The sequence below is a fragment of the Oncorhynchus masou genome, chromosome 9 (genome assembly GCF_036934945.1).
Source record: "Oncorhynchus masou masou isolate Uvic2021 chromosome 9, UVic_Omas_1.1, whole genome shotgun sequence".
Taxonomy (NCBI): Eukaryota; Metazoa; Chordata; class Actinopteri; order Salmoniformes; family Salmonidae; genus Oncorhynchus; species Oncorhynchus masou.
Window position 1 is genome coordinate 88,384,939 of NC_088220.1, and position 13,802 is coordinate 88,398,740.

General features: G+C 48.2%; 1 protein-coding gene across 1 annotated transcript in view; it reads left to right on the plus strand.

The window, feature by feature from the left end:
- Positions 1-8,767: 8,767 nt before the first annotated feature.
- Positions 8,768-13,802, plus strand: part of LOC135545129 (dynein heavy chain-like) — a gene marked incomplete at its 5' end in the record, with an annotated part of 72,132 nt that continues 67,097 nt past the window's right edge. The window contains one exon of the mRNA XM_064972760.1: positions 8,768-9,794. Within this exon, the coding sequence (XP_064828832.1) occupies positions 8,768-9,794 (1,027 nt within the window). The remainder of the gene's footprint in view (positions 9,795-13,802) is intronic.

Below are 13,802 nucleotides of genomic sequence, written 5' to 3' on the forward strand. Positions count from 1 at the left end.
TAGCCTACTCATCTGGCTCGAACAGAGAGGGATGCTATGTTAGCTAGCTGGCAAAGGCTATCCAACAGAGAGGGATGCTATGTTAGCTAGCTGTCTAAGGCTATCCAACAGAGAGGGATGCTATGTTAGCTAACTGGCTAAGGCTATCCAACAGAGAGGGATGCTATGTTAGCTAGCTGGCTATGGCTATCCAACAGAGAGGGATGCTATGTTAGCTAGCTGGCTATGGCTATCCAACAGAGAGGGATGCTATGTTAGCTAGCTGGCTATGGCTATCCAACAGAGAGGGATGCTATGTTAGCTAGCTGGCTATGGCTATCCAACACTGGAACTCTTTCAAGTCAAGGTAAGCTTCTGGTTTTATTTCATGTATGGCCCACCAGTGTAACTGCGAAACTGCTTGCTGCTGACTACATGATTGTAGCGGGTTTGCTAACGCGTTAGTTCTAGTAGCTATGTTGACTATGACGTTACTATGGTGACAATGATGTAGGCTAAGAGTAGCGGTTAGGGTATGGTATTGGCTTGTAAATAATTTTTCACCTGGTCACAGACAGCTGTTTTGTTGTGCACTGAAGTTCACAAGCGAAGGGAAGAGGTGTTTGTAGGAGAGCGCATTGATGTGAGAAGGAAGGATGTATAGGCGCAAAGTGAGGGGAGGGAAAGGTATGGACCAGGAATGTAGGCAGGGAGGGAGCAGGTAGGGAAGGAGGGAGCAGGGATGGATGGAGCAAGCAGGGTGGTAGCAGGCAGGCAGGGAGGGAGGGAGGGAGGGGGAGGGAGGGAGGGAGGGAGGGAGGGAGGGAGGGAGGGAGGGGGAGGGAGGGAGGGAGGGAGGGAGGGAGGGAGCAGGCTGGGTGGTAGCAGGCAGGGTGGTAGCAGGCAGGCAGGGAGGGAGGGAGGGAGGGAGGGAGGGGAGGGAGGGAGGGAGGGAGGGAGGGAGGGAGGGAGGGAGGGAGGGAGGGAGGGAGGGAGGGAGGGAGGGAGGGAGCAGGCTGGGTGGTAGCAGGCAGGGTGGTAGCAGGCAGGCAGGGAGGGAGGGAGCAGGCTGGCAGGGAGGGAGGGAGGTAGGTAGTAGGCAGGCAGGCAGGCAGGCAGGGAGGGAGGGAGGGAGGGAGGGAGGTAGGTAGTAGGCAGGCAGGGAGGGAGGGAGGTAGGTAGTAGGCAGGCAGGGAGGGAGGGAGCAGGCTGGCAGGGAGGGAGGGAGGTAGGTAGTAGGCAGGGAGGGAGGGAGGGAGGGAGGGAGCAGGCTGGCAGGGAGGGAGGGAGGTAGGTAGTAGGCAGGCAGGCAGGCAGGGAGGGAGGGAGGGAGCAGGCTGGCAGGGAGGGAGGGAGGTAGGTAGTAGGCAGGCAGGGAGGGAGGGAGGGAGGGAGGGAGGGAGGGAGGGAGGGGGAGGGAGGGAGGGAGGGAGGGAGGGAGGGAGGGAGGGAGGGAGGGAGGGAGGGAGGGAGGGAGGGAGGGAGGGAGGGAGGGAGCAGGCTGGCAGGGAGGGAGGGAGGTAGGTAGTAGGCAGGCAGGCAGGGAGGGAGGGAGCAGGCTGGCAGGGAGGGAGGGAGGTAGGTAGTAGGCAGGCAGGGAGGTAGTAGGCTGGCAGGCAGGGAGGGATGGAGGTAGGTAGTAGGCAGGCAGGGAGGGAGGTAGTTGGCAGGCAGGCAGGGAGGGAGAGAGGTAGTAGGCAGGCAGGCAGGGAGGGATGGAGCCGGCTGACAGGGAGGGAGGGAGGGAGCAGACTTGCAGACAGGGAGGGATGGAGGGAGCAGGCAAGCAGGGAGGGAGGGAGCAGGCTGGCAGGGAAGGAGGGAGGGAGCAGGCTGGCAGGGAGGGAGGGAGGTAGGTAGTAGGCAGGCAGGCAGGGAGGGAGGGAGGGAGCAGGCTGGCAGGGAGGGAGGGAGGTAGGTAGTAGGCAGGCAGGGAGGTAGTAGGCTGGCAGGCAGGGAGGGATAGAGGTAGGTAGTAGGCAGGCAGGGAGGGAGGTAGTTGGCAGTCAGGCAGGGTGGTAGCAGGCAGGGTGATAGCAGGCCGGCAGGCAGGGAGGGAGGGAGGTAGTAAGCAGGCAGGCAGGGAGGGATGGAGCAGGCTGACAGGGAGGGAGGGAGCAGACCTGCAGGCAGGGAGGGATGGAGGGGGCAGGCAAGCAGGGAGGGAGGGAGCAGGCTGGCAGGGAAGGAGGGAGCAGGCTGGCAGATGACGGAGGGAGGGAGGGAGGGAGGGAGCAGGCAGGGAGGGAGGGAGGGAGCAGAGAGGGAGAAAACAGGGAGGGAGGGAGCAGAGAGGGAGAAAACAGGGAGGGAGGGAGGTAGGGTGGGTGGGAGGGAGGTAGGTGTAACCTGTGTGAAATGGCTATGTAGTTAGCAGGGTGCGCTAGTAGCGTTTCAATTGGTGACGTCACTCACTCTGAGATCTTGAAGTAGTTGTTTCCCTTGGTCTGCAAGGGCCGTGGCTTTTGAGGAGAGACAGGTAACGATGCTTCGAGGGTGACTGTCGTCAATGTGTGCTGAGGGTACCTGGTTCGAGCCCAGCTAGCGGCGAGGAGAGTGACGGAAGCAACGCTGTTACAATGATGCTGTTGACCTGGATCACTGGTTGCTGCAGAAAAGGAGGTGGTCAAAAGGGGGCTGGTGTAAAATAGCTAGTTCGTTAACGGGGTGAGAGCTAATAGCGTTTCAATCGGTGACGTCACTCGCTCTCATACCTTGCAGTAGTTGTTCCCCTTGCTCTGCAATGGCCGTGGCTTTTGTGAAGCGATGGGTAATGATGCTTCGAGGGTGACTGTTGTCGATGTGTGCTGAGGATTGGCGTTTCCACTCACTACCAACTATGCCCAGTGGGAGAAGATGGATTTTGGCCGACATTCTACACATTTTGTCATTTATTAAACATTTGCTCTCTGTACCATTTTGTGTTTCTACAGCCTTTTTGTAGACTTTACCCTTTGCCAAAGTTTGTAAAAAATATTTTGTTTAGAAGGAGTTCAAGGGTGAATTTAGTTATTGCACACGCGTACTTCACAAAGTAGGCGTTCCCTAACGGAAATATGCAATTAAATGCTAGAACACAGAGGGTGTTCTAGAATGTGTTATGGCTTTACACCCCCTGCTATAATGTGGATAAAGAGTTACCTGTCTAACAGAACACAGAGGGTGTTCTAGAATGTGTTATGGCTTTACACCCCCTGCTATAATGTGGATAAAGAGTTACCTGTCTAACAGAACACAGAGGGTGTTCTAGAATGTGTTATGGCTTTACACCCCCTGCTATAATGTGGATAAAGAGTTACCTGTCTAACTGAACACAGAGTGTGTTCTAGAATGTGTTATGGCTTTACACCCCCTGCTATACAGATGAGAAATTGGTTCAAGCATTTCCACGTTTTTCCTGCTTGTGTGTTAACGAGGGCACAATCTCGCACAATCTCGCAAGCTAGGAGATGTGGTGGATTTGGCTAGTTCCATTTTTGAGAACGTTGAGGTAGAAGACAATGCCCCGAGTATGCCTTCTGCAATGCCGACAGTTTTTACCCCCGTAAAAACTAAGGCAGGGGAAAACGAAATCGCGCCCCAATTACATGACATTCTTTTGTCTGTCACCCCCAAGAAGGTGATTGAATGTCAAAAAGAAGGCACCAGTCTTCGCAAGTGTTTTGCTTCGGTAATTTCCGTTGAGGAAGCTAAAACTAGAGAGACCACCTACTTTATGGAAGCAGGAGTTTTGATGCGGAAAAGGGCATCTCATGACACCTTTAATGACTGGAGTGAAGTGTGTGAAGTGGTTGTTCCTACACCGTTCCGACAGCAGGTGCTGTCACTCGCCCATGACCAGGCGTGGTCTGGACATTTGGGGATCACAAAGACTTATAACCGGGTCCTTCGTCATTTCTTCTGGCCAGGTTTGAAGTCTGACGTTGTACAAATTTGTAAAACATGTCACATATGTCAACTCACTGGGAAAGTGAATCAAACAGTTCCAGGAGCGCCGCTCTGCCCGATTCCTGTGGTGGGGAAACCGTTTGAAAGAGTGAAAGTTGATTGTGTAGGTCCATTGCCGAAAACCAGGTCAGGTAACCAGTTCCTACTAACAATAATGTGCAGTGCTACTCGATACCCAGAGGCTACAGTGACTTACTTAGGGAAACAAGTGGGACGAGGTCAAGTGCGCCCAGTAACTGGTAAAGTGGAAGCAATTGTTGCTTTTCCTGCTCCCACTACTCGCCGCCAGTTGCGCAGATTCCTGGGGATGGTAGGGTACTATCGTACCTTCTGTAAGAATTTCTCAACGGTAGTAGCTCCCCTTTCATCTCTGCTTAGTCCCAAGGTACCATTCAAGTGGTCCAAGGACTGTAACTACGCTTTTGAGTCCGCTAAAGTGCTACTTTGTAGTGCCCCAGTGCTTGCCGCCCCCAACTTTGAAAAAACTTTTAAGTTGGAGATAGATGCTAGTATAGTGGGGGTGGGTGCGGTTCTCTTACAGGAAGATGAAGACGGAGTGGATAGGCCCGTCAGTTTCTTCTCCCGTAAGTTCAACTCATGTCAGTCAAGGTACTCTACAATTGAACAAGAGACGCTGGCTTTATTGCTTGCCTTACAGTTCTTTGAGGTATATGTGGGCTCCAGTGCCTTGCCTGTAATGGTCTTCACGGACCATAATCCATTGGTGTTCTTGAAACAAATGTACAACCAGAACCACCGCCTTATGCGGTGGGCTCTGATTGTACAAGGATATAATGTACAGATAGCTTATGTGAAGGGCTCGGCGAATGTAGTTCCTGACGCTCTATCACGGGTTTACTAACTGGGGATGCGTTGGCTTTTGTTATTGCAAAACTAGGTTTGCAATTTTTGTGGTGGGCGTGTTACGTTCCCCAGTTTGTGTTGTAGTTTGTGTATTTGCATGTGTTTATTTTAGGAAATGGCTTCCTGAAATCCCTCAAGCAGCTGATTGGTCGACCACATGGCTAATTGGAGAGCTGACCCCGCCCCCTCGTCAAGACACAGCTGTCTCCAATTACCCATTCATTCTGAAGCTATATAAATGCCAGTGTTCTGTTCAGGAGAGAGATTTTTGCTGGGAGGTCATTGCAGAGATTTAGCTAGAGAGATTTAGCTAGAGAGATTTTGCTAGAGATTTTGCTGGGCTGAGAGTTGGTATGTTTTGTGAGTTTGTTGCTCAGATAGAGCTTATTTGATTTCCTTTGTTTCTTACTTTGTTTGTGAAATTGTTTAATATTCTGTTTCATTTGTTCCCAGGGGGGGAAGGGGAAGGCACCTAGGGAGTGCTTAGGCAAGAGGCCCGCGGGCATACATATACCCGTAGCATATTCGCTGTCTAGGCACACTAGGTAAGACCTGGGTGGACCACCCCCTTGTATTTTGGCTAGGGCACCTGGTGGTGCTAAATTAGGTAAGTAGTGGGTAGGCAGGTAAGATAGGAGAGGGGGGGGCTTTGAGATTTACTTTCTTTGCTTTGGTTCCGTCCAGCCCCTTTTCCCCATATTACCGTGTGAAGGAATAAAGTCCTGGTAAATGGTACCACATTCTGCCTGTTGTCATTCTTTCCTGCACCTACAGTCCAGACCTTTTTCACTTCACGGAGAGTTGAGTTGTAGCAGGGTGTTGCGTTCCCTCTTCATAGAGGCGTGCGTAACACAAATACAATTTGATTTCCTTTCTGCCCTCCTTGTTTTTTTTCTACCGTGATTGGAAACCACAGGCTCTGGTCTGCTAGCTTGGGTTAGTTATAGATGTATTTAATACAACCTACTGTAACAAGATGACAAATCATTTAATTCACTCTCCATAATCCCATACTGCCCATAGCCAAATGTTTAGATAGCTAGCCAATGTTAGCATATTCACCAGCTAGCACAACATAGCTAGCTAGCTAAGAACGCTGCACTAACACAGGCAGCTGTTTCATAGAATCTAATCCATTGTGATTTAATTATAATTTCCATACTAGCAGGGTAGCCTAGTGGTTAGAGCGTTGGACTAGTAACCGGAAGGTTGCAAGTTCAAACCCCCGAGCTGACAAGGTACAAATCTGTCGTTCTGCCCCTGAACAACCTACTGTTAACCCACTGTTCCTAGGCTGTCATTGAAAATAAGAATTTGTTCTTTAACTGACTTGCCTAGTTAAAGGTAAAAAAAATATTTTAAAAATCCTATGTTGCAGATGAAGTGTGACTCGCTCATGACATAACCGTGGATGAAAGGATAAAATACCCTTTTTTCCCCATTTTGTTGTCACTACCATGCTCTCTAATTGGCTCAAAGTTGTTGGCCACTGAAGAGCATTGTGATTCTACAAGTAGAATCGGTAGGTTCGTCGCTGCTGGGTCGGCACGCAGCAAGTACTGCTTTTGTTCGAGCAGGAGAAGGAACATCCTCCCACTGTGAAAAGTTGGTATTCGGTAGTCAGAATCTCTGTGTGTTTAAGTAACACAGACACACTGAGAGACTCTTGGACATCCAGAGTGGAGATTTGCCTTCATGTCCACCACACAAAGTATAATTGGCTATATTGTAAAACATTCATAAAAACAAACAATTGCTTTATTTTCTTAGTTTAAGGTCAGGGTTAGGTATTAGGGTTAGCAGTGTGGTTACACCCTCAACAAAAAGGGTTCCAAAACGGTTCCTTGTCTGTCCCCATAGGAAAATCCTTTTTGGTTCCTGGTAGAACCCTTTTTGGTTCCTGGTAGAACTCTTTTTGGTTCAAGGTAGAACCCTTTTGAGTTCCACGTAGAACCATCTTTGGGTTATTCAAAGGGTTCTCCGATGGGGACAGCAGAAGTACCCTTTTATGTTCTGTATAGCACATTTTTAAGAGTGTAGGGTTACGGTTAGGTTTGGGTTTAGGTTTAGGTTTAGGGTTATGGTTAGGTTTAGGATTAGGGTTAAGGTTAGGGTTATTTTTAAAATCCGATTTTATGACTTTGTAGCTGTGCCAGCTAGTGATCCACAGAGCTGCCTCCAGAACAACATTCAGAGTGAAACCTGCAGACCAGACCTGGATGGTTAATCAAAACCACTCCACTGGGATCCATGTCTCATGGGCTACTCCCCAAACGACTCCCTTATTCCCTATGTAGTGCACTACTTTAGACCATAGTACTATATACCCGGGTCAAAAGTAGTGCTGATTGAATAGGATAGGATGCCATTTGAGAGTCAACCCATGTCTCCATGTCAGGGTGTTTTGGTTATTGTTAGCAATAGTGTACTGGAGAGGGTCATGTGATTGCGATGTATTTAACATCTGACTAGATCATGTCAAGGTGGGAGGGGCAGGTGGTGGGGGGCGGGGTGGGTGGGTGAAGGGTTTAAAAGCCCTTGATGTTTGACATTCCTCTCCTCCCTTCCCTCACCCCTCCCCCTCGACAGGCCTGTTTTGAAGGCAAATAAATAGTTTTCTTCTTCTCTGTGAAACCACATACATCTATATATATATATACATATATATACTTTAATATATATACTTTAAACTGATTTTTGTGGCTGGTAACTCTAATCTTATCCTCTGCAGAAGAGGTACCTCTGGGTCTTCCTTTCCTGTGTTGGTCCTCATGGGAACCAGTTTCATCAGAGCACTTGATGGTTTTTGGGACTGTCGTTGAAGAAACTTTCAAAGTTCTTGACATTTTCCGGATTGGCTGACTTTCAAGTCTTAAAGTAATGATGGACTGTTGTTTCTCTTTGCCTATTTGAGCTGTTCTTGCCATAATATGGACTTGGTAGTTTACCACATAGAGCTATCTTCTGTATACCACACAACACAAATGATTGGCTCAAACGCATTAGGAAGGAAAGAAATTCCACAAATTAAATTTGAATTGAAATGCATTCCGGGTGACTACCTCATGAAGCTGGTTGAGAGAATGCCAAGCGAGTGCAAAGCTGTCATCAACTGAAAGGATGCCTACTTTAAAGAATCTCAAATATAAAATATAAAATACATTTGGACTTGTTTTAAACACTTTTCTTTGGTTAATACATGATTCCATATGTGTAATGTAATAGTTTTGATGTCTTCACTATAATTCTCAATTCAATGTATACAATAGTAAAATAAAGAAAAACCCTTGAATGAGTAGGTGTGTCCACACTTTTGACTGGTACTGTATATGGGGGGGGTGGCAGACGTGTGAATAAGTGAGATGTAAAAGACTGATGCAATTCACAGAGAGACTACGATATGCACAAACCAGATGTGGAGAACTGCTTTAAAATCTCTCTCTCTCTCTCACACACACACACACACACACACACACACACACACACACACACACACGCACACGCACACGCACGCACACGCTCACGCACACGCACACGCACACGCACACACACGCACACACACACTGTCTGAGCCGGAGATATATACGATCCTCCTTAGAGATATGTTACATCTGTGTTTCTTTTCTCCATTCACTGTCCTATTCACTATTCCATTCACTATTCCATTCACTGTCCTATTCACTATTCCATTCACTATTCCATTCACTGTCCTATTCACTATTCCATTCACTATTCCATTCACTGTCCTATTCACTATTCCATTCACTATTCCATTCACTGCCCTATTCACCATTCCATTCACTGTCCTATTCACTATTCCATTCACTATTCCATTCACTATTCCATTCACTGTCCTATTCACTATTCCATTCACTGTCCTATTCACTATTCCATTCACTGTCCTATTCACTATTCCATTCACTACTCCATTCACTTTTCCATTCACTATTTCATTCACTACTCCATTCACTATTCCATTCACTATACTATTCACTATTCCATTCACTGTCCTATTCACTATTCAATTCACTATTCCATTCACTATTCCATTCACTGTCCTATTCACTATTCCATTCACTATTCCATTCACTATTCCATTCTCTGTCCTATTCACTATTCCATTCACTGTCCTATTCACTATTCCATTCACTGTTCTATTCACTATTCCATGCACTATTCCATGCACTATTCCATTCACTGTCCTATTCAATATTCCATTCACTGTCCTATTCACTATTCCATCCACTATTCCATTCACTATTCCATTCACTACTCCATTCACTATTCCATTCACTATACTATTCACTATTCCATTCACTGTCCTATTCACTATTCCATTCACTGTCCTATTCACTATTCCATTCACTGTCCTATTCACTATTCCATTCACTGTTCTATTCACTATTCCATTCACTGTTCTATTCACTATTCCATTCACTGTCCTATTCACTATTCCATTCACTGTCCTATTCACTATTCCATTCACTATACTATTCACTATTCCATTCACTGTCCTATTCACTATTCCATTCACTGTCCTATTCACTATTCCATTCACTGTCCTATTCACTATTCCATTCACTGTCCTATTCACTATTCCATTCACTGTCCTATTCACTATTCCATTCACTGTCCTATTCACTATTCCATTCACTGTCCTATTCACTATTCCATTCACTATACTATTCACTATTCCATTCACTGTCCTATTCACTATTCCATTCACCGTCCTATTCACTATTCCATTCACTGTCCTATTCACTATTCCATTCACTGTTCTATTCACTATTCCATGCACTATTCCATGCACTATTCCATTCACTGTACTATTCACTATTCCATTCACTGTCCTATTCACTATTCCATTCACTATTCCATTCACTATTCCATTCACTGTCCTATTCAATATTCCATTCACTATTCCATTCACTGTCCTATTCACTATTCCATTCACTATCCTATTCACTATTCCATTCACTTTCCTATTCACTATTCCATTCACTGTCCTATTCACTATTCCATTCACTATTACATTCACTATTCCATTCACTGTCCTATTCACTATTCCATTCACTGTCCTGTTCACTATTCCATTCACTATTCCATTCACTATTCCATTCACTGTCCTATTCACTATTCCATTCACTATTCCATTCACTATTCCAATCACTATCCCATTCACTGTCCTATTCACTATTCTATTCACTATTCCATTCACTGTCCTATTCACTGTCAAATTTACTGTCCTATTCACTGTCCCATTCACTATTCCATTCACTGTCCTATTCACTATTCCATTCACTATTCCATTCACTATTCCATTCACTGTCCTATTCACTATTCTATTCACTATTCCATTCACTGTCCTATTCACTGTCCTATTCACTATTCCATTCACTATTATTTAAAAATGTGCTCGGCATGGCTGACCATCATAATAGTGAACTTATCTGATATTGTCTGTGAATGTTTCCGAAGTAGAAAGACCTTTCCTCGTCACAGTTCATCATAGGTATTTTTTCTTCATATGTTTTTTACTGTTTAGCTTTACAATATTAACATGGACCCAGCAGGACTCTCTGCTCTCTGCTCTCGATGCTCTCTCAGCTCTCTTTGCTCAGCTCCCTGCTCTCTCAGCTCTCTCAGCTCTCTCACCTCTCTCGCTCTCTCAGCTCTCTCTGCTCTCTCAGCTCTCTTTACTCTCGCTGCTCTCTCTGCTCTCTGCTCTGCTTTCCCAGCTCTCACAGCTCTCTCAGCTCTGTTCTCTCAGCTCTGCTTTCTCAGCTTTCTCAGCTTTCTCAGCTCTCTCTGCTCTCTCTGCTCTCTCTGCTCTCTGCTCTGCTCTGCTCTCTCTGCTCTCTGCTCTGCTTTCCCAGCTCTCACAGCTCTCTCAGCTCTGTTCTCTCAGCTCTGCTTTCTCAGCTTTCTCAGCTCTCTTTGCTCAGCTCTCTGCTCTCTCAGCTCTCTCAGCTCTTTCAGCTCTCTCAGCTCTCCCAGCTCTCTCTGCTCTCTGCTCTCTGCTCTCTCAGCTCTCTCTGCTCTCTCAGCTCTCTCTGCTCTCTTAGCTCTATGCTCTCTCAGCTCTCTCACCTCTCTCTGCTCTCTGCTATATCAGCTCTCTCTGCTCTCTGCTCTGCTCTCGCAGCTCTCTCAGCTCTCTCTGCTCTCTCAGCTCTCGGCTCTCTCAGCTCTGCTTTCTCAGCTCTCTCAGCTGTCTGCTCTGCTGTCTCATCTCTCTCTGCTCTCTGCTCTCTGCTCTTCTTTCTCAGCTCTCTCAGCTCACTCAGCTCTCTTTGCTCAGCTCTCTTTGCTCAGCTCTCTGCTCTCTCTGCTCTCTCAGCCCTCTCAGCTCTCCCAGCTCTCTCAGCTCTCTCTACTCTTTCAGCTCTCTCAGCTCTCTCTACTCTCTCAGCTCTCTCTGCTCTCTCACCTCTCTCTGCTCTCTCAGCTCTCTCAGCTCTGTTCTCTCAGCTCTCAGCTCTCTCTGCTCTCTCTGCTCTCTCAGCTCTCTCAGCTCTCTCAGCTCTCTCAGCTCTCTCAGCTCTCGGCTCTCAGCTCTGCTTTCTCAGCTATCTGCTCTGCTCTCTCAGCTCTCTCTGCTATGCTCTCTCAACTCTATCAGCTTTCTGCTTTCTCGTCTCTCTCGGCTCTACCGGCTCTCTCGGCTCTCTCAGCTCTCTCGGCTCTCTCGGCTCTCTGCTCTGCTATCTCAGCTCTCCCAGCTCTATCTGCTCTCTCAGCTCTCTTTGCTTTCTCTGCTTTCTCAGCTCTCTCAGCTCTGTTGTCTCAGCTCTCAGCTCTCTAAGCTCTGCTTTCTCAGCTTTCTCAGCATTCTCAGCTCTCTTAGCTCTCTTTGCTCTCGGCTCTCTCAGCTCTGCTTTCTCAGCTCTCAGCTCTCTGCTCTGCTCTCTCAGCTCTCTCTGCTCTCTCTGCTCTGCTTTCTCTCTGCTCTCTCAGCTCTCAGCTCTCTTTGCTCAGCTCTCTGCTTTCTCAGCTCTCTTTGCTCAGCTGTCTGCTCTCTCTGCTCTCTCTGCTCTCTCTGCTCTCTCTGCTCTCTCTGCTCTCTCTGCTCTCTCTGCTCTTTCGGGTCTCTCGGCTCTCATCTCTCTCTGCTCTCTTTGCTCTCTCAGCTCTCTCTGCTTTCTCAGCTCTCTGCTCTGCTATCTCAGCTCTCCCAGCTCTCTCTGCTCTCTCAGCTCTCTTTGATCTCTCTGCTTTCTCAGCTCTCTCAGCTCTGTTCTCTCAGCTCTCTCAGCTCTGCTTTCTCAACTTTCTTAGCATTCTCAGCTCGGTCAGCTCTCTTTGCTCTCGGCTCTCTCAGCTCTGCTTTCTCAGCTCTCTCAGCTCTTTGATCTGCTCTCTCAGCTCTCTCTGCTCTCTGCTCTGCTTTCTCAGCTCTCTCAGCTCTCAGCTATCTTAGCTCAGCTCTCTGCTTTCTCAGCTCTCTTTACTCAGCTCTCTGCTCTTTCTGCCCTCTCAGCTCTCTCAGATCTCTCTGCTCTCTCAGCTCTCTCTGCTCTCTCTGCTCTCTCTGCTCTCTCTCTGTTTCCGAAGTAGAAATACCTTTCCTCATCACAGTTCATCATAGGTGTTTTTTCTTCATATGTTTTTTACTGTTTAGCTTTACAATATTAACATGGACCCAGCAGTACTCTCTGCTCTCTGCTCTCTCAGCTCTCTCAGCTCTCTTTGCTCAGCTCCCTGCTCTCTCACCTCTCTCACCTCTCTCCGCTCTCTCTGCTCTCTCTGCTCTCTCTGCTCTCTCTGCTCTCTCTGCTCTCTCAGCTCTCTCTGCTCTTTCAGCGCTCTCTCCTCTCTGCTCTGCTCTCTCTGCTCTCTCAGCTCTCTCTACTCTCTGCTCTGCTATCTCAGCTCTCCCAGCTCTCTCTGCTCTCTCAGCTCTCTTTACTCTCGCTGCTCTCTCTGCTCTCTGCTCTGCTATCTCAGCTCTCTGCTCTGCTCTCTCAGCTCTCTCTGCTCTGCTTTCCCAGCTCTCACAGCTCTCTCAGCTCTGTTCTCTCAGCTCTGCTTTCTCAGCTGTCTCAGCTTTCTCAGCTCTCTTTGCTCAGCTCTCTCTGCTCTCTCAGCTCTCTTTACTCTCGCTGCTCTCTCTGCTCTCTGCTCTGCTATCTCAGCTCTCTGCTCTGCTCTCTCAGCTCTCTCTGCTCTGCTTTCCCAGCTCTCACAGCTCTCTCAGCTCTGTTCTCTCAGCTCTGCTTTCTCAGCTTTCTCAGCTCTCTTTGCTCAGCTCTCTGCTCTCTCAGCTCTCTCAGCTCTTTCAGCTCTCTCAGCTCTCCCAGCTCTCTGCTCTCTCAGCTCTCTCTGCTCTCTCAGCTCTCTCTGCTCTCTTAGCTCTATGCTCTCTCAGCTCTCTCACCTCTCTCTGCTCTCTGCTCTGCTCTCGCAGCTCTCTCAGCTCTCTCTGCTCTCTCAGCTCTCGGCTCTCTCAGCTCTGCTTTCTCAGCTCTCTCAGCTGTCTGCTCTGCTGTCTCATCTCTCTCTGCTCTCTGCTCTCTGCTCTGCTTTCTCAGCTCTCTCAGCTCACTCAGCTCTCTTTGCTCAGCTCTCTTTGCTCAGCTCTCTGCTCTCTCAGCTCTCTCAGCCCTCTCAGCTCTCCCAGCTCTTTCAGCTCTCTCAGCTCTCTCTACTCTTTCAGCTCTCTCAGCTCTGTCTACTCTCTCAGCTCTCTCTGCTCTCTCACCTCTCTCAGCTCTCTCTGCTCTCTCACCTCTCTCTGCTCTCTCAGCTCTCTCAGCTCTGTTCTCTCAGCTCTCAGCTCTGCGTTCTCAGCTCTCTCACCTCTCTCTGCTCTCTCACCTCTCTCTGCTATCTCAGCTCTCTGCTCTGCTCTCTCAGCTCTCTCTGCTCTGCTTTCCCAGCTCTCACAGCTCTCTCAGCTCTGTTCTCTCAGCTCTGCTTTCTCAGCTGTCTCAGCTTTCTCAGCTCTCTTTGCTCAGCTCTCTCTGCTCTCTCAGCTCTCTTTACTCTCGCTGCTCTCTCTGCTCTCTGCT